Genomic DNA, 19,976 nt, shown 5'->3' with positions numbered 1-19,976 from the left:
TACACCTGGGCAGCAGCAACGAACGTTTCAGTCAAAGACCTTCCTCAGCGTTGTGCTGTGTCAGGCAAAAAAGACGGCTAAATACAGTCATGCCGGAAGTACAATCAATTAGAAAAATAAAATAAAACATTTTGTGCCTTATACCGAATAGAGGCAAGGCACTATTTAGTAAGAAAAGAAACACATTGAGAATAATACATTTAGAATAATACATAGAAAAGTTAAGAATACAAGTGTTGTATAAAGACCTCCCAAACGGAAGTGCTTCACAATAAGGCTCTGTATATAATGAGCATGATCATACCAGAACTTACAACGGGGCTCTAGTGACAAGTTACTGTAGGAGGTTGGTTAGCCATACATGGAGTAAACAGGCACAGGGGTCCTAATGTTCTCAGTACAATCATAATTACATACTTGAGAATACACCAATAGAAAATAAGAAAAAATATTAAAGAAAACAGCTAAGAAGTAGCTCCTCATTAAGGCCTTTAGGATGTTCTGTATGAAGGGAATGAATCCAAAATGCCTCCCTTTGTAGTAAGGCCCTGTCTCTGTCACCGCCCCTCTTTAAGGGACCAACAGACTCAATCCCCTGGAACCTAAGAGAACACACATCGTGTCCAAATGAATTAAAATGTCTGGCTACAGACGACTTTTCCTCTTTATTTCTAATATTACTTTTATGTTCAGAAATGCGAACTTTAAGTTCCCTCATGGTTTTCCCCACATAACAGAGGCCACAGGGACATTTCAAAAGGTACACCACAAATTTAGTTTTGCAGGAAATCCTACTTTTGATGAAGAATTTCTTACCTGAGTGTGGGTGTAAAAAGGAAGCACCCTTAATCATGGCATTACAGTGAATACAATTGGAACAAGGAAAATTACCGTTAGGTAAATTAGATAAAAAATGGAGGGGGGGTGTGTAGCAGTCCGCCCTAACTAGTACATCTCTCAGATTTTTAGCTCGTTTATGAGCAAACAGAGGAGGTTTAACAAAGGCGTGGCCCACCTGGGGGTCACTACGTAATATGTGCCAGTGTTTTAACACACAGGATTTGATGTCATGGGACACCGGAGAGAAGGTTGTGGCGCAAACCATATTAAAGCTCTGGGCAGAGGAGGCTTTAGGCACCAATAAGTCCTCTCTATTCAAGTTTTTAACCCGCTGGAGGCTGTTATCCAGAACACTGTTACTATAGCCTTTCGCTCTAAAGCGAGCACACAGTTCAGCAGCTTGTTCATCGAAATCGGTGTCTCGATTACAAATTCTTCTGACCCTTAAGAGCTGACTATACGGTAAACCTCTTTTCAGACTGGGGGGATGGTAACTAGTAAAGTCTAAAAAACTGTTTCTATCTGTCTTTTTCCTGTAGACCTTGGTCAAGAGGAGATCAGATTTTTTCACACAAACATCCAGAAAGGACACTGAATCAAGGCTATATTCAAGCGAAAATTTTATAGAAGGTACCGGTAATCTGGAATCAATATATAACTTGAACTCTTCTAATTGGATGAGAGACCCAGTGAAAATAAAGAATACATCATCAATAAAACGGAACCAACACTCAAAAAAGGCCCGAAAGGGGTTATTCTGATGAACAAAGTTATCTTCAAATTTGCCCATGAAAAGATTCGCATAGTTTGGTGAGCACGGGCTCCCCATACTAACCCCCTGGCATTGTAAGTAGTACGCTTTTTCAAACTTAAAATAGTTTCTGTTCAGGATTAATTTGCACAAGTCCACTAGAAAACCAGTAGGGGGTGTAGGGTTCTGTCTTGTGTCCAAATAATATGTAAGAGCTTCCAAACCCTCCGTATGGGGCACATTAGTATACAGACTGTTTACATCCATAGTGCACAAAAAACTGCCTTCAGTGATGTTTTGTATAGAATTTAATTTGTTGAGAAAATCTGTAGTGTCTTTCAGATAAGACGGAAGTAGGTACACCAGTGATTTAATATGTTTATCTAGGTATTGTGAAATCGGTTCTGTAAGGGACTGAGTGCCCGCTACAATGGGCCTGCCAGGTACTGGTTCCACACAACTCTTATGTATTTTAGGAAGAGTGTAAAAAACTGGACGTACCATGTGACCACTTTGAATGCCACGCATGTCGTGTACACGACTCGCGTTCTGGTATTCACGAATTTCACGGTAAAACACGAGCCGACTTGAAGGCAGCATCATTAGTTAGCGCAGTAGAACAAATCAGCTGTGCGATGGAGGGAAAGGACAGGAAAATGACTCCCTCTAACATCATGGAGCTTAATGATCAGGTTTGGGACTATTATAGATCTGTAGAAGGAATCTCTTGGGCTACAGCCCCTCCACAAAGGGAGGTGGGTGCTCTCAGAGGAGGACAGAATACTGGAAACAGTTGAAGTGACTGGAGCACACGAAATCACTGGCAAACGAAATTTAATAAGGTACAAAAATGAACGTTTCAACGCGAGCAGCGTCTTCTTCAGAGTCAAACAGTGGAGACACATTTACAACGATAAAAAAAAAAAGCCTCCACTCCACTGATTTCGTGTGCTCCAGTCACTTTTCTTTCTTGTTGCAAAGTGCAAATCACACAAAGTATATTTGAATGCGAGCCGTACCGTAGCTGCTCCAGTGAAAAGGCCATATTCTTCAGATGTGGATGATCGGCCAACAGAAACGACACAGGGAGCAGTTCCCCATGATAGAAGTGACAGGCTAAAAGCTTCTTCTCTCTGCTGCTCTCTCCTTCTCTCACTTTACCTCCTCTCTCTCTCTCAATTTCTTTTTTTATTCTCTCTCTCTCTTTCTCTCTCTCTCTCCCTCCCTCCGCCTCCCTCTTTCCTCTCTTCAGTACATGTACGAGGGAGTGAAGATCAGTGACCTGGCGGTGGACCTCTCCATCGTGTGGAACGGCAATTTCATCATCGACAATCCCGAGAAGATTAAAGGTGTGCCTCTGCCCATCCATCAGTGCCCGGCTCAGAGAGAAGTGCTAAAGCACTCCTCGCTCCACACGGGGGGATTGACAGGTCATAAAGAGAGAAGTGTTAAAGCACTCCTCGCTCCACACGGGGGGGATTGACAGGTCATAAAGAGAGAAGTGTTAAAGCACTCCTCGCTCCACACGGGGGGGATTGACAGGTCATAAAGAGAGAAGTGTTAAAGCACTCCTCGCTCCACACGGGGGGGATTGACAGGTCATAAAGAGAGAAGTGTTAAAGCACTCCTCGCTCCACACGGGGGGATTGACAGGTCATAAAGAGAGAAGTGTTAAAGCACTCCTCGCTCCACACGGGGGGGATTGACAGGTCATAAAGAGAGAAGTGTTAAAGCACTCCTCGCTCCACACGGGGGGGATTGACAGGTCATAAAGAGAGAAGTGTTAAAGCACTCCTCGCTCCACACGGGGGGGATTGACAGGTCATAAAGAGAGAAGTGTTAAAGCACTCCTCACTCCACACGGGGGGGATTGACAGGTCATAAAGAGAGAAGTGTTAAAGCACTCCTCACTCCACACGGGGGGATTGACAGGTCATAAAGAGAGAAGTGTTAAAGCACTCCTCACTCCACACGGGGGGGATTGACAGGTCATAAAGAGAGAAGTGTTAAAGCACTCCTCACTCCACACGGGGGGGGGATTGACAGGTCATAAAGAGAGAAGTGTTAAAGCACTCCTCACTCCACACGGGGGGGATTGACAGGTCATAAAGAGAGAAGTGTTAAAGCACTCCTCACTCCACACGGGGGGATTGACAGGTCATAAAGAGAGAAGTGTTAAAGCACTCCTCGCTCCACACGGGGGGGATTGACAGGTCATAAAGAGAGAAGTGTTAAAGCACTCCTCACTCCACACGGGGGGATTGACAGGTCATAAAGAGAGAAGTGTTAAAGCACTCCTCACTCCACACGGGGGGATTGACAGGTCATAAAGAGCACTTCAAGGCTCCCAAAGGGCCTTGAGAGAAAGTTCACAATAGCGAACGAGTGTTATCAAAACTGGAAGGACACATGGTGAATCTCTTCATGCAGGTGTTGTGTGTTTGGCAGCTGCCATTTTGGGTTGTGCATTCATAACATCCACACAGTCGAGGATAGACACAGTAGGGCTGTGAAGTTGAATCAGTCAGGATTGAAGTAAGCTTTATATGAGCAGATACAGCAGAGAGAACACAGCAGCAAGACACTTCAAAGACAAGTTTATTGGATTATTTGGGCATCCTTATTCCTCATGCTTTGGAGAAGGAATTCACACACACACACACACACACGCACACACACACACACACACACACACACACACACACACACACACACACACACACACACACACACACACACACACACACACACACTCTCTCACACACACACACACACACACACACACACACACACACATGCTATTCATGAGATTGACTGAACGACGTCTTGGCTTTACCTCATCCTATTCAGCTATTTTTGAGATACTGCGAGTACACAAGCAATGTTTGCGAACATCTGATCGGTCGATGGAGGTGCAACAGCACCCCCTGCTGGTCCAAATACAGTAATTAGACCCAGCTCTGGATCTTTGTAGGGTTTCCGTTTACGTAGTAAAGTATGTAAGTGATTAATCAGACTGCCATCCTGTTTTCTTTGATCATTTCAATACAATCCACTAGTGTCATTTCAAATAGCTGGATGTTTTCATTGACCTGATTGACCGCCTATCCCACAGTGCACCTCTACAAGTGCAGCGCTCAGCGGGACAGCTGTGGCATGTGTCTGCGTGCCGACAGGAAGTTCCAGTGTGGCTGGTGCAGCGGTGAGGGCAGATGCACCATGAGGCAGCACTGCTCACCCATCTCCCCCTACGCCAGCCGCTGGCTGCACCTGTCAGCCACCAACGTCAGGTGCACCAACCCACGCATCACTGAGGTCGGTTGGCTTCTTCCTCCGTCGTCCAGTCGGTCAGTCATTCAGACAATCAGTCAGTCAGTAAATCAGTCAGTCAGTCATTCAGTCATTCAATCAGTCAGTCAGTCATTCAATCAGTCAGTCAGTAAATCAGTCAGTCAGTAAATCATTCAGTCAGTCAGTCAGTCATTCAATCAGTCAGTCAGTCATTCAGTCATTCAATCAGTCAGTCAGTCATTCAATCAGTCAGTCATTCAGTCATTCAATCAGTCAGTCATTCAGTCATTCAATCAGTCAGTCAGTCATTCAGTCAATCAGTCAGTCAGTCATTCAGTCAGTCAGTCAGTCATTCAGTCAGTCAGTCATTCAGTCAGTCAGTCACTCAAGCAACCACCGAGCTTAGAAGTAAGCTACAGTGTATTTAAATTATACAAACACCTGTACTTTTATTGCATAAAATGGTATGTTCTCCTTGGTTTTCTAAATACTTAACCGAGTGAATCAGTAGTTTCACGAATAGGGAAGGTTACACACACACACACACACACACACACACACACACACACACACACTCATCTCGTAGTCTCGGGAACTAACAATACAGCAATTGTTGGCTTCAATGGAAGAGGTGAAGCTTCAAGTTTTTGCCCCCTGCCTCTCCAACCCCCTATCACCAATTGGGTACTGTGCCAACACACTTTGTTGGATATCATCTGTAAATATCAGCAACAAATACTCATTCTATCAATGTCACCTGGCAGCTTTCCTGTTGACCTCAGACCGCCTCACATTTCATGTCACATTGTCTGAATTCCGTACAGTCAGTGTTTGACAGCTGAACGGATCAGGATCCTTATGGATCCTTTATGTGGCTCAGTCTCCTGAATGAGGCCCAGTGGGTCAGACACAGAGAAGCAAGGCGCTCGCACTTCAAAGAGCCGCCAGCCTTTCAGGAGGAGAGGAGAGGAGAGGAGAGGGGAGGAGAGGGGAGGAGAGGAGAGGAGAGGGGAGGAGAGGGGAGGAGAGGAGAGGGGAGGAGAGGGGAGGAGAGGAGAGGGGAGGAGAGGGGAGGAGAGGAGGGGAGAGGGGAGGAGAGGGGAGGAGAGGAGAGGGGAGGAGAGGAGAGGAGAGGGGAGGAGAGGAGGAGAGGGGAGGAGAGGGGAGGAGAGGAGAGGAGAGGAGAGGAGGAGAGGGGAGGAGGAGAGGAGAGGAGAGGAGAGGGGAGGGAGTGTTGCTCCAGCATCGGTGCTGCCCGCTCTGCAGGTCCGAAGCTTCCCTGCTGGCATGGCTCGCTTTCCACCGGAACGGTCCTCAATAGCTTTCTCAAAGGCCTGGTGATGCCATGCATAATTTATTGTGCTTTGATTTGAAATATATAATTGTGTATTTCAATGTCTCTTGAATAAACACTATTGAGATTGTGTATTTTGCAGGGTTGAGGTAAACAATACTAATACTGTTTGCTCACTAAAATAGAACTTAGATTTAATAGAAACGGTTATGTGGTGAGTTCTATCAATGTAGGCTTCTGAAGCCAATATGCTGCTATTTGTGAAGCAGCAAACAGCTGATATGTTGTTAATTTTATTTAAAACACAATCTCTGAAAGAGCATTTAAATCATGGGACTCTCCATGGAAACCCATAAAAATGCATTTTATTTATTTATTTTATTTTTTAAGGTTAGCCCTTAAAGTGCTTAGGGTGGTTTAAGTGACCCACCTCAACTATTCAACAGTAGGAAAACCTCTGGGGTACATTACATGAATGAAGAGTTGGACAGTAAACAGTTAAAGGCCGGCTTTACCGTGGGGAATATGAATATATATTCAATCTCACGCCCCTAAGGTTTTCGAATCCGTTGAAATTTTTGAAATTGGTTGTTTCCCGCCAGAGATATCACCAGAAATGCACTCTGTGTGAGGGGGGGGGGTGGTGGAGGGGAGGGGCGGGTGCGGGCACCCGAAATACTACATTTCCCACAATGCACTGGGCTCGCGTGGCCTTCGTTTCCAGGCCCACCCCTCAGGCATTTGGCTGATATCAAACTCCAGTAGGTGGCGGTAATGCACATATATGCTTGCCAACCGCCATAAAAGTCGAAGAAGAAGAAGGCTTCGACATAAAAAGATTTAGTAGAAGAAGAAAAAATTACAAAACATAAAAAAAAAAATTGCCTCCAAATTGCACCAAATTTAAACGGTAGTATATATGTCCGGAGATGTCTTCATAAAAAAAAATTCATGCATTTTAAGGCATTTTTGTAGGAGTTTGATGTTGTGACTAATTCATGTAAAAATTTGTAAAATCGGGTACATTGCTCAGCGTTGATTTCGTTACTTCAACGCACCTACTACTAGATGTAAAATTTGACGAGCTTTCCAATGCCGCCAGTCCCGTGTCTGTCCGTGCTTCCGTTCCAGAGATAATGGTCTCTTTGCAAGGAGCTATGGAAAGCTAACCTAGCTACCATAGGCTAGGCGGTTGAACAAGATGGCTGCCTTTTGCTTTTCTTCGAGACCTCTGAAGGGGCGTGGAGGACCTCTAGAGGCGGGACCACGGCTCACAACACTTGTAGTTCATAGGCGCTCGACTTCCGCAAGGCGGACTCGGGCCAGATGACGTGTAACGCGTCGGCTGGCCCGAAAAATATGTGAGAGATGGTTGATAGGTCAGGCAGGGAAGCACCAATTTCAAAAATTTCAACGGATTCGAAAACCTTAGGGGCGTGAGATTTAATATATATTCATATTCCCCACGGTAAAGCCGTCCTTTAACAACAAAGTTTTTTGAGCAATGAAATGGGGGGGGGGGGGGTTTACAGACTGTTTTTATGTAGCTGTGGTCATGGAGGAACCTCAGTCACATGGCGGTGGACAACACTGACTGAGTGATGTGTGATATTTCATAAAAGCTCATTATCGGCTTTAAAAAAAAAAAGTGCATTACAAATGTGGCGTCAATTGTCGTCGATCGTCTTACTATCTTCCCTAATTATCTTCCCATCTTCCCTTTGTCTTTGTGATGCAGGTGAGCCCAGTGGCCGGGCCTGTGGAGGGGGGCACCCTGGTCACCATCCAGGGCCTGAACCTGGGCCTGTCCTTCTCCGAGCTGGAGGGGAACGTGGAGGTGGGCGGGGTGCAGTGCACGCCCCACGAGGAGGGATACATCACCGCAGAGCAGTAAGAGAGACCCCCCCTCTCCCAACGCAGACACACACACACACACACAGACACACACACACACACACAGACACACACACAGACACACACACACACACACACACACACACTGTACAGTGCATAGAGCCAAAGCAAGAGACAGTCTTTGTCGTCGTCGTCGTTATTATGAGTCCGTGGGACACAGCTGTAATTGAAATGCGCCGCGTGCTGCAGACTGGAGGAGGGACAATCTGTTAGCCATGTGTTCCTCTCAGCGTGCGATGCGATTGGGCCGTGGCCGCAGGGACTTTATTTATATGCTTGTAAAAAAAAAAAAGCACAGAAGAGAAGATGCCAGCAGAAAATTGGAAAACTCTGGTGATGTATGGAGAGAAGAAGAAGGTCTGGGCAGGGAGGATTCATTGCGAGCACTTATCGTAGCGGAGAGCGGAGAGCCTCTTCCGCTGAGCAGTGCATTCAGCGCTTACGACGACCGTGCGTTAAAACATAGCTTTACAGCTGTTACGACCATTAATTCCAGCGTGGGGTCAGTCGCTATAATGACTTATTCATGGCGCACTTTATCTTATTGACCTGACAAGGCGATGCTGATTTATTGAAGAAACCCCGTCTGTTGTCATGGTAACGGGGAGGTAATGGTGGGTGGCGCGATGGTGCCCGGAGACGGGGAGGCAGTAGTTTATCATGCGTGTTATATTGCTGTTATAGGTTTCCCATTAGGGACAGAGAGGGCCTTCAGTATTGACCCACAACTTGGATGAGAGTCTGCCTCAATCACATCGGCCAGGAGAGGCCATTTTCCCAACTGATACCAAATGTGATACAGTAGAGTTATTATGCTGTGTGTGTGTGTGTGTGTGTGTGTGTGTGTGTGTGTGTGTGCGTGTGTGTGCATGCGTGTGTGTGTGCGTGTGCGTGCGTGTGTGTGTGTGTGTGTGTGTGTGTGTGTGTGCATGTGTGTTATTGCTCGCCGGTCTGTTCCTATGCCTGCATGTTCATCCTTCGAACGTGACCTCACATTCCATTTCAATTCAGTCTGGCCGCCCGCATTGATTTCAGTGGGCGGGAGTACTTGCCTCGACAGACAGCTCCTTCAGCCAATCAGCGTCGCCGAATCCAATCCAAATCCACTCGCGTTTTTTTTCCGTCTTTTTTGTCGTTTTGTTTTTGTTTTTCCGCTGAGAAACTCTGTCTCATACTGTACTTGTACATACTTGTTTAGATAGATAGATATTTTATTCAAGTGTCATGCACACAGGGGGCCCAGCCCGCATGGGCTTATAAGACACTAAAAACAACAATCTTGCATGGTGTGTAAACAATTCAACACAAACATACAGTATGTATGCATATATATACATATACACACAGTATGTATGCATATACATACTGTATACATACTAGCATACATACATATGCACGAACATATACACATTATAGAACTCAAATCAAATATACAGCAGATTTTTTCTCTTTCCCCAGGCTTTAGAAATAAAATTGGCTCTATGGAATGCTCCCTTTCTAAAACATAATTCGAGTTTTTTGTAATCGTCCAAATAAAATAAATCATTATATAATAACATGCTCATTTTCTCAAAAAGCACATGTCTAAATTCATCATACAGAGGACAGAAGATCATAAAATGAATCTAATTTTCAATCTGTTCTAGATCACAGAACAGGCAAAGTCTCTGATCCTCAGGTACACCGCTAAACCTGCCTGTCTCTATGGCAAGAGGCAAGGTACCTGAGCGTAGCTGGGCCACAGAGAGATCTTTGTGTTTTGGGTAGATTTTGTTCAACATATTTTTCTACTTCATAAGTATTTTTTATAAGACAATAAGTTCTTAATTTAGGTGTTGTTTTGTTTAATTGTTTAATTGTTGTTGTTGAGTCTATTTCTGTAATAACTGCACTTATGGCTGTGTTGACTCTACCAATGTTAACGTTAATGCTCGTTGCTTCGGCATCCCTGATTGGCCGGGTTACGTTGTCAACTATGGCGCACAGTCCCCGATTGGCCCGGTTACATTCTAATTTCTGGAAATCTCTGGAGTGACCGGGTGAAGGTCACATGATCAGGATGGTTTTCACGGTAACAGGCTATGTACATTCACCCCTGGCCGTGTGTGTGTGTGTGCGTGCGTGCGTGCGTGTGTGTGTGTGTGTGTGTGTGTGTGTGTGTGTGTGTGTGTGTGTGTGTGTGTGTGTGTGTGCGTGCGTGCGTGCGTGCGTGCGTGCGTGCGTGCGTGCGTGCGTGCGTGCGTGCGTGTGTTCTCTGACAGGATTGTATGTGAGATGGCTGCAGCACCTGAGGGCAGCGCGCCCGGTCCGGTCCAGCTGTGTGTTGGTGAATGCAGACCTGAGCTCCGCACGCAGTCCACCCAACTCTACTCCTTTGTGGTAAGTCCAACTCTTTTCTGCGTCCAGATCTTCTGAAACACCAGGGAAGTGTGGAAAGTACCAGGGTTCCCACGGGTTCTTGAAGTCTTTAAAAATGTGTCAAAAAAAAGTGTTGGAAAATAGACATGGATCAATGAAAATGCTTGAATTTATATATTTTGTGCAAGAATAGAAATTGAAGTTCTTTAGATTTTTTTTAACTTAATGTTAGTAAATAGGTTGAACACAGCACAGTTGAAATGTGTTCAAACATTCAACCTCTCTCTCTTGTTACGTGTTGTCTGTGAGCTTCTATAAAGCCTGCTAGTTCTCATTATGAACATTCTCATTGTTGTAACGGTAATGAACCTTGATCCGTGTGTCAAGCTACATGATGCTGTGTTGGGTCATGGAACTTTAGGGAATTGGGCCTGGAAAGTCCTTGAATTTGATGTTTCAGAAGCTGTGGGAACCCTGTCTTTCTATGAAGTGCTGTACTGTAGGCTGACCAGGTGACTCCAGGTGAAAGCTAGGATCCCTCATGTTCTATTCAAACTGCTTCAGGCATGAACTGGAGACGAAGAACGACGGGGAGGAGATGAGTTAAAGAGGGGAGGATATGAGTTAAAGAGGAACTGGAGATGAAGGGGAGGAGATGAGTTAAAGAGGGGAGGAGATGAATGGTAAATGGCCTGCATTTATATAGCGCTTTTATCCAAAGCGCTTTACAATCAGTAGATAGTCTACATTCACCCATTCATACACCGATGGCGGCAGGCTGCCACGCAGGGTGCCTACACACCATCGGGAGCAAGGAGGGTTAAGTGTCTTGCCCAAGGACACAGCGACAGCAGCTGGGAGGGAGCGGGGATCGAGCCGCCAACCCTTGCGTCATTGGCCGACCCGCTCTACCTCCTGAGCTAAAGCCGCCCGATGAGTTAAAGAGGGGAGGAGATTTAAAGAGGGGAGGAGATGAGTTAAAGAGGAACTGGAGATGAAGATGATGGGGAGGAGATGAGTTAACTCATTCATGGCCAGTTTAGGACTGCCAATATTTAGCACAGGCCAAAGATTTTTATAATTGTTGGTCATCTTTCAAGACCCACAGTAAATTATCTATTAGCACCAAAGTGATTTGCAATACCTCAAAATGAAGATGTACGTCTCTGGGTTCACCAGGAAAAAAAAAGTGAGCTTTTAGCATGTTCTGTACTCTACTTATAGCCATTTATATACACCCTGTTTTCACCAAAAAGGTCTCTCTGAGAAGACAAACAGGAGAAAAGGCCATTTTTGTAAACGACACAATCTCAGGCAGAACTCGCTCTCAATTCTTTTATTTTGAACTGTATTGACATCAGACATGTAAATATTATTCATTATGACACAAATGACAAAAAAAAAAATATATATATATATATATATAATGTATATATATACATGAAGTGCTTTTTTTTACATTCAACAATACAGTTTACTCAGTGTGAGTGAGTGTGCAGACAGACAGACAGACAGACAGACACACACACACACACACACACACACACACACACACACACACACACACACACACGATCCCCCTTTTATCTTCGTTACGTTGTTTCCGGGTCTGAGTACTGCTGGCGTCTGCTGCTGTGACTGCCGCTTCTGCCCGCCTTATTGTTAGCTGTTCATGTGTTTATTTTGTTTTGTTCTGGTCCACCCGTCCTCGTCCATGTCTCCCTGTCCTATCCTCCCTGCCGTTTGATCGTTCTCGTTTTCCCCTCGGCTATTCAACACGTCCTCACCACCCTCTGGATTACCCGTCAAACTGATCCATCATTTCCTCATTCCTCACATCTCTGGATTACTTTCTCGCTCTGCCCTACAGCAAGGCGACCAGTGCAGCGCGCCGAGGGGCGTTTCAATGGCGTTTCTCCTCTCTACAAGGAAGCGCGTTTCTCTGTTTTCTGTTTTTCCTCCTGCTCATTACAACAGCTGCGGTATGTGTTTGATCGCGTGTTGTCGGCTTGCCTTTGAGGCTAGGGACCTGATAACATGTCACAGGCTGGGGAAGTCTTTGAACTACGCGCTGCCCTAATAAAAACAAAAACACGTCAAACACGTCATTGGCCCTCTGGGCTATTCCTGATAACACGTCAAAGACGTCTTTGGCCATGAATGAGTTAAAGAGGAACTGGAGATGAAGATGATGGGGAGGAGATGAGTTAAAGAGGGGAGGAGATGAGTTAAAGAGGGGAGGAGGTGAGTTAAAGAGGGGAGGAGAGGAGTTAAAGAGGGGAGGAGATGAGTTAAATAGGGGAGGAGATGAGTTAAAGAGGGGAGGAGGTGAGTTAAAGAGGAGGTTTCAAGTTGAGATCAGTGAGAAGTGGCTTGGATGAGGAAGGTGTTTGTAATGGTTTTACACTGTGTGCATCACTTTCACTTTAGGGTTAATGAATAGAGAGGAAACACTTAGAGCTGTACTGCAGCTTTAGGGTTAATGAATAGAGAGGAAACACTAAGAGCTGTACGGCAGCTTTAGGGTTAATGAATAGAGAGGAAACACTAAGAGCTGTACTGCAGCTTTAGGGTTAATGAATAGAGAGGAAACACTAAGAGCTGTACGGCAGCTTTAGGGTTAATGAATAGAGAGGAAACACTAAGAGCTGTACTGCAGCTTTAGGGTTAATGAATAGAGAGGAAACACTAAGAGCTGTACGGCAGCTTTAGGGTTAATGAATAGAGAGGAAACACTAAGAGCTGTACTGCAGCTTTAGGGTTAATGAATAGAGAGGAAACACTAAGAGCTGTACTGCAGCTTTAGGGTTAATGAATAGAGAGGAAACACTTAGAGCTGTACGGCAGCTTTAGGGTTAATGAATAGAGAGGAAACACTAAGAGCTGTACTGCAGCTTTAGGGTTAATGAATAGAGAGGAAACACTAAGAGCTGTACGGCAGCTTTAGGGTTAATGAATAGAGAGGAAACACTAAGAGCTGTACTGCAGCTTTAGGGTTAATGAATAGAGAGGAAACACTAAGAGCTGTACGGCAGCTTTAGGGTTAATGAATAGAGAGGAAACACTAAGAGCTGTACTGCAGCTTTAGGGTTAATGAATAGAGAGGAAACACTTAGAGCTGTACGGCAGCTTTAGGGTTAATGAATAGAGAGGAAACGCTTAGAGCTGTACTGCAGCCAAGACACATTTCTGTTTGTGTGAAGATGCACTTCTTCTTTTTTATATCCTTGCTGATGTGTGGATCTACTTCATTAAACCCATTTGATTTGAAATCAAATCTTTCATGTCATATTAGATTGCAGCAAGCCAAGGGTTTGCAGTGGCAAGAACACATCTCCATGTTGTAACGGGGAAGGGTGGGGGTCATTACCCGGACACACCTCCAGGGGGGCGTCATTACACATGGCACCCATCACTCCCCTCATGGTGTAACATGCCTTCTCATTAGGGATGTTCATTTTGAAAATTTTCCAAAATCGATAATCGCTGAATATTAACGATCAATTATCGATCATCGATTTTATTAATACTTAGAAAATTTTCAATATTTTTTTTTTTTTTTTTTTTTTTTTTTTTTACAAAATGAATGCCTATGGCAGAAAATACGAAAGACAACGTGTTCTCCTCAATGAACTCTTTATTTCAATGTGTCTCCTCTCCAACACTGCTGTCCCCGGCGCATGCCGGTGTGAATTTCCCATGTTTAAAACAGTTTTGTTGGCACAAAGGCCCGTGCCCAGCCAGAAAACTAGAGACTATATGAAGCTCCACCTCACGTTAGTCGGCTGTGCAATGGAGTGGGGCGAGGAGGAACGAATTCCACCCAAACCTAGTCCACAAAAAAAAAAAAAAAAAAAAAAAAAAAAAAAAAAAAAAAAAAATTAATAATTAAAAAATCGATCCAAATGCCACAGGATCGATTCCAATCCTTAACGATCGATTATCGATTTTCGATAATTGATGAACATCCCTACTTCTCATAACAGCATGCTGTGTAAGCTAACATGCTGTGTAAGCTAACATGCTGTGTAAGCTAACATGCTGTGGAAGCTAACATGCTGTGTAAGCTAACATGCTGTGGAAGCTAACATGAACGCTGCAGAGTTGGTGTGAAGAAGAACAGTAACACGAGACCATGTTCAGATAAACTCTGGGTGAGTGAGAGCAGTGCTCCTCAAACTTCTTCACCTCAAGGACCCCTAAACTGACCCAAATTAGACCACGGACCCCATCTGATAAGATTTTGTCCCAGGCTCTCCCCCATCTGATAAGATGTTTGCTTTATAGATGTTTTATTACAGAAAGTGTATGAAACCCATGACCAAAATACTCATACATTCTGTCATTGTGTTACTTATGGATGGAATTATGGTGAATATAAATGATCCCCCTTTTTGCTGGGGATCCCCCTGGAGCTCCCACAAGGAGCCCCAGACCTCACTTTCAGAATCAATGATTAGAGCACAATTTACTTCAACATTATGTTCATGAACACATTGCCTCTGAGCATGCTGGGAAAACCTCACTTACCCCCAACACGCTACAATATAATATAATATAATTATATTATATTATATTATATTATATTATTTTATTTTATTTTATTTTATTTTATTTTATTTTATTTTATTATATTATATTTTCAAAGAAGCTCTTTGGCCCTCCTTTTTCATATTAATTCTTCTTCTGCCAGTTTTACGGTGCCTTACAGAATCAGACAATTAACAAGACGGTGTAGCCTGTGTATGACCCGTGTCGAATGAAACATTCATGAATGCTGGTCCTCCGCAGACCCCTTCGATGCTGGCGCTGACCCCAGGCAGAGGACCAGAGTCTGGGGGCACCAAGGTCACCATTGTCGGGGAGAACCTGGGCGCTGGCAGCACCGTCAATGTCCTCTTTGGTAATCAAACCTGTGAGCTGTACAGGTGAGTGCAATACTGCTTTACCCTCCTATTCATAAGGTAAATGTAACACTGTCTCTCCCACACAGTGGTCGCTACATAGCCTTCTGTAGTCTCTTTATCAAACTCTATTTAAAGAGTTTGTACAAGCGCTATTTGCTCTTTGCGCTTTCGCACTGGTTTGCGCGCCTTCCCTGCAGGAGCAGCAGTCCTCCTCCTCGCGCAAGTGTCAATTTGCGTTCCACTTGCGCGAGGAGGAGGACGTGTTATGCCGAGTTTTGCACCCCGAACAACTCTTCATAACGCTAGTTTTGAAGAGAGGTTGTGCGACAGGTTCCGCCGTCCATGTGTGGAACACCAGACCGTGTTCCACCGTGGAACCGTGTCGGCGTCCGCGTGCCCGGTGCCAGTCCGCAGGTGTCAGTGGAACCACGGAACCACAGAAAGTATGTCCTTGAATCCGTCCGTTGGTGTTTCCCACCAGGAGGACCGTGTCGGAGATCGTGTGCTTCTCTGCGCCGTCCATGAGCGGTGCCGGGCCGGTGCGGGTCAGTCTGAGCGTGGACCGGGCCCAGCTTCCTGGAAGTCTGGCCTTTGAGTACATAGAGGACCCCACAGTCCAGCGCATCGAGCCCCAGTGGAGCATCACCAGGTAACACAATACACTGCCGTCTGTCTGTCTATCAGAGCACTATGATGGACCTGCGACCTGTTCAGGGTGCTTCCCTGCCTACCGCCCCAATACATGCTGGGATAGGCTCCAGCTCACTGTGACCCTAAAATGGATGAAAAGTGGGTAAAGAATGAAAGTTGCCAGGTGTTTGGGGGGTGTGACACACAGGAGTGCTTTTACGGTGTATCTACAGTATGTATCACATGATCGGTCAGGTGACCCCTGCAAGGGTATTTGAGGGGTGTGCCTTTGCACTTGTCTCATGTCGGAGGAAGGGCTTTGCCCCGAAACGTCACACGCTTGTGGTCACTTGCACTTCTGTCCTGCACCTTGAGCGTTTGGATGTGCGTGCCTTTTTTTACCTTTTTACACATGAGTGCTGTAATGCCTAGTTACCGGTATTAAAGGCCCTAAAGGAGACATGCACCCTGGCCCTCAGCCTGGAGACAGAGACATGCACCCTGGCCTTCAGCCTGGAGACAGAGACATGCACCCTGGCCTTCAGCCTGGAGACAGAGACATGCACCCTGGCCTTCAGCCTGGAGACAGAGACATGCACCCTGGCCTTCAGCCTGGAGACAGAGACATGCACCCTGGCCCTCAGCCTGGAGACAGAGACATGCACCCTGGCCCTCAGCCTGGAGACAGAGACATGCACCCTGGTCCTCAGCCTAGAGACAGAGACATGCACCCTGGCCCTCAGCCTAGAGACAGAGACATGCACCCTGGCCCTCAGCCTGGAGACAGAGACATGCACCCTGGCCCTCAGCCTAGAGACAGAGACATGCACCCTGGCCCTCAGCCTAGAGACAGATACATGCACCCTGGCCTTCCGCCTGGAGACAGAGACATGCACCCTGGCCCTCAGCCTAGAGACAGAGACATGCACCCTGGCCCTCAGCCTAGAGACAGATACATGCACCCTGGCCTTCCGCCTGGAGACAGAGACATGCACCCTGGCCCTCATCCTAGAGACAGGAGGTTCAGAGAGACATGCACCCTGGCCCTCAGCCTGGAGACAGAGACATGCACCCTGGGCCTCAGCCTAGAGACAGAGACATGCACCCTGGCTCTCAGCCTAGAGACAGAGACATGCACCCTGGCTCTCAGCCTAGAGACAGAGAGATGCACCCTGGCCCTCAGCCTGGAGACAGAGACATGCACCCTGGTCCTCAGCCTAGAGACAGAGACATGCACCCTGGCCCTCAGCCTAGAGACAAAGACATGCGCCCTGGCCCTCAGCCTAGAGACAGGAGGTTCAGAGAGACATGCACGCTGGCCCTCAGCCTAGAGACAGAGACATGCACCCTGGCCCTCAGCCTAGAGACAGAGACATGCACCCTGGCCCTCAGCCTGGAGACAGAGACATGCACCCTGGTCCTCAGCCTGGAGACAAAGACATGCGCCCTGGCCCTCAGCCTAGAGACAGGAGGTTCAGAGAGACATGCACGCTGGCCCTCAGCCTAGAGACAGAGACATGCACCCTGGCCCTCAGCCTAGAGACAGAGACATGCACCCTGGCCCTCAGCCTGGAGACAGAGACATGCACCCTGGTCCTCAGCCTAGAGACAGAGACATGCACCCTGGCCCTCAGCCTAGAAACAGAGACATGCGCCCTGGCCCTCAGCCTAGAGACAGGAGGTTCAGAGAGACATGCACGCTGGCCCTCAGCCTAGAGACAGAGACATGCGCCCTGGCCCTCAGCCTAGAGACAGGAGGTTCAGAGAGACATGCACGCTGGCCCTCAGCCTAGAGACAGAGACATGCACCCTGGCCCTCAGCCTACAGACAGAGACATGCGCCCTGGCCCTCAGCCTGGAGACAGAGACATGCACCCTGGCCCTCAGCCTAGAGACAGAGACATGCACCCTGGCCCTCAGCCTAGAGACAGAGACATGCACCCTGGCCCTCAGCCTGGAGACAGAGACATGCACCCTGGTCCTCAGCCTAGAGACAGAGACATGCACCCTGGCCCTCAGCCTGGAGACAGAGACATGCACCCTGGTCCTCAGCCTAGAGACAGAGACATGCACCCTGGCCCTCAGCCTGGAGACAGAGACATGCACCCTGGCCCTCAGCCTAGAGACAAAGACATGCGCCCTGGCCCTCAGCCTAGAGACAGGAGGTTCAGAGAGACATGCACGCTGGCCCTCAGCCTAGAGACAGAGACATGCACCCTGGCCCTCAGCCTAGAGACAGAGACATGCACCCTGGCCCTCAGCCTGGAGACAGAGACATGCACCCTGGTCCTCAGCCTAGAGACAGAGACATGCACCCTGGCCCTCAGCCTAGAGACAGAGACATGCGCCCTGGCCCTCAGCCTAGAGACAGGAGGTTCAGAGAGACATGCACGCTGGCCCTCAGCCTAGAGACAGAGACATGCGCCCTGGCCCTCAGCCTAGAGACAGGAGGTTCAGAGAGACATGCACGCTGGCCCTCAGCCTAGAGACAGAGACATGCACCCTGGCCCTCAGCCTAGAGACAGAGACATGCACCCTGGCCCTCAGCCTAGAGACAGAGACATGCACCCTGGCCCTCAGCCTACAGACAGAGACATGCACCCTGGCCCTCAGCCTGGAGACAGGAGGTTCAGAGAGACATGCACCCTGGCTCTCAGCCTAAATGGTAAATGGTAAATGGACTGCATTTATATAGCGCTTTTATCCAAAGTGCTTTACAATGTGCCTACATTCAGCCATTCACCCACCGAGGGCGGCCAGCTGCCACGCAGGGTGCTGGCACAGCCATCGGGAGCAATTTGGGGTTCAGTGTCTTGCCCACTACGACATGCGGACTGGAGGAGCCGGGGATCGAACCACCAACCTTCCGATTAGTGGACGACCTGCTCTACCTCCTGAGCCACAGCCGCCCCACAGCCTAGAGACATGCACCCTGGCCCTCAGCCTGGAGACAGAGACATGCACCCTGGCCCTCAGCCTGGAGACAGAGACATGCACCCTGGCCCTCAGCCTCGAGCCGAGACAGGAGGAGCTTTATGGAGCTGCAATCAGAGCTGTCATCTTGGGTGTCACAGTCCCACCATGTGGCCCCATCAGCTCAGGTAGCCTTTGAAGTGTGAGAGGGATCATCTCTCTCTCTCTCTCTCTCTCTCTCTCTCTCTCAAGCTGACTACACTGCCCTTTTTTCTTCTCTTCTCTTTTTTTACCCCACGTCTCCCTCTCTTTTTCTCACTCTCCTCCTCAGTCTCTCTATCTCTCTCTCTCTCTCTCTCTCTCTCTCTCTCTCTCTCTCTCTCTCTCTAGCCGTCTCGTTCTACTTTCCAACTCCACACTCCACACACTAAAGCTTCCCTGAGCTCAGTCTCAGCGCAGCACAGCTGATGCAAAGTCTATCTACAGCCTGTTGTTTCTTTCCATCACATCTAACAGAGCCACGTCAACACAGGCACCACCTGCTATATGCCAGCCTCACCGCACTCATGGAGGAATATCAAGTAGCCACCAGCTGGTTCACGCGTTTGATCGGACTCTTCTATCCAGTAACAAAGAGTTAGCTGCCATGCTAGCTCGCTCCCCAAACACACTGTATGCTTTCATGCTTTAATGCACTTCCTGTGGAAATTGTTTGGTTTGCAACTGAAACCGATTGATTTCTCTGCAGTCGTCACTCCACTGAAAATTATGATGAAACTGCAGTTTGTGTTGTTTGTCACATAAGTGTGTGTGTGTGTGTGTGTGTGTGTGTGTGTGTGTGTGTGTGTGTGTGTGTGTGTGTGGTGTGGTGTGTGTGTGTGTGTGTGTGTGTGTGTGTGTGTCAGAGATGGGAAGTTATAAGTACAAATACTTTGCTACTGTAGCCTACTTAAGTAGGATTTTCAGGTATCTGTACTTTACAGAGTATTTATTTTTATGGCAACTTTTTACTTTTACTCCCTACATTTTAACAGAAATATCTGTACTTTCTACTCCTTACATTTTCAAAACAGGCTAG

The 19,976-nt window shown here is 47.1% G+C and overlaps 1 protein-coding gene across 1 annotated transcript in view; it reads left to right on the top strand.

The window, feature by feature from the left end:
* Window positions 1-19,976, top strand: part of LOC310799213 (plexin-A2-like) — a gene marked incomplete at both ends in the record, with an annotated part of 140,279 nt that overhangs the window by 57,154 nt on the left and 63,149 nt on the right. Inside the window, 6 exons of the mRNA XM_083661780.1 lie at window positions 2,844-2,940; window positions 4,707-4,906; window positions 7,915-8,066; window positions 10,352-10,469; window positions 15,240-15,376; window positions 15,837-16,004. Coding sequence (XP_083517906.1) covers window positions 2,844-2,940; window positions 4,707-4,906; window positions 7,915-8,066; window positions 10,352-10,469; window positions 15,240-15,376; window positions 15,837-16,004 — 872 coding nt within the window. The remainder of the gene's footprint in view (window positions 1-2,843; window positions 2,941-4,706; window positions 4,907-7,914; window positions 8,067-10,351; window positions 10,470-15,239; window positions 15,377-15,836; window positions 16,005-19,976) is intronic.

Source organism: Poromitra crassiceps (assembly GCF_964638095.1).
Source record: "Poromitra crassiceps genome assembly, chromosome: 27".
NCBI classification, from domain to species: domain Eukaryota; kingdom Metazoa; phylum Chordata; class Actinopteri; order Beryciformes; family Melamphaidae; genus Poromitra; species Poromitra crassiceps.
The sequence above is the reverse complement of the archived record's forward strand: the minus strand, read 5'-3'. Positions and strand labels throughout refer to the sequence as shown.